The sequence below is a fragment of the Pteropus medius genome, unplaced genomic scaffold, assembly GCF_902729225.1.
Source record: "Pteropus medius unplaced genomic scaffold, Ma_sr-lr_union100, whole genome shotgun sequence".
NCBI classification, from domain to species: domain Eukaryota; kingdom Metazoa; phylum Chordata; class Mammalia; order Chiroptera; family Pteropodidae; genus Pteropus; species Pteropus medius.
This window is the reverse complement of record NW_024349804.1, coordinates 15160025-15160574: the sequence shown is the minus strand read 5'-3', so window position 1 is coordinate 15160574 and position 550 is coordinate 15160025. Positions and strand designations below refer to the sequence as shown.

The window sequence follows — 550 nt, the reverse complement described above, 5'->3', positions numbered from 1 at the left end:
GACCCAGCACTCCCACCGCATGCTCAGCTTCAGCGATGCCCTGCTGTCCATAATCGCCACTGTCATGGTCTGTGTGGGGCCCACCCAGCTCAGAGCCTCCCCGTGCGCCCAGGCAGCTTTGGGGGGGGCCGCTCAGCATTGGCCCGAGTCCCCAACACCCTGGCACCTGAGGAACAGTCAGTGCCCAAGGAGTATCTTGGTTCCCTTTGTCTTTGTTCCCACAGATCCTGCCTGTGACCCACACGCAGATCTCCCCAGAACAGGTACTTGAGCACAGTCTGCAAAATCCGGTGTGCGGGTGAGGGTCCACGAGCCCAAACCTGGCTGGGGAGACCCTGGCCTGCGGACAGAGGCATTGCCTCTCAGGGGCGGGCTGAGAATGAACGTGCATAGGCCTGCCAGGCGTCAAGTCATGGTGAGGCGCCTCAGCCTGCTGCCCCTGGAGCAGCCCTCGCAGGGTGCTCGGCGGAGAGGGTGGCCTGCCTGCCTGACAAGCAGGCCCAGTGGCTGATGGCCTCCAGGGGAGATGCTCCTGCCTGGGCTTCCTGGG

The 550-nt window shown here is 64.2% G+C and overlaps 1 protein-coding gene across 1 annotated transcript in view; it reads left to right on the top strand.

The window, feature by feature from the left end:
- The first annotated feature begins 6 nt into the window (after positions 1 to 6).
- TMEM175 (transmembrane protein 175) overlaps positions 7 to 550 on the top strand; it is a 7595-nt gene continuing 7051 nt past the window's right edge. The window contains exons 1-2 of the mRNA XM_039837997.1: positions 7 to 67; positions 225 to 298. Of these exons, the coding sequence (XP_039693931.1) occupies positions 20 to 67; positions 225 to 298 (122 nt within the window). The 5' untranslated portion in view covers positions 7 to 19. The remainder of the gene's footprint in view (positions 68 to 224; positions 299 to 550) is intronic.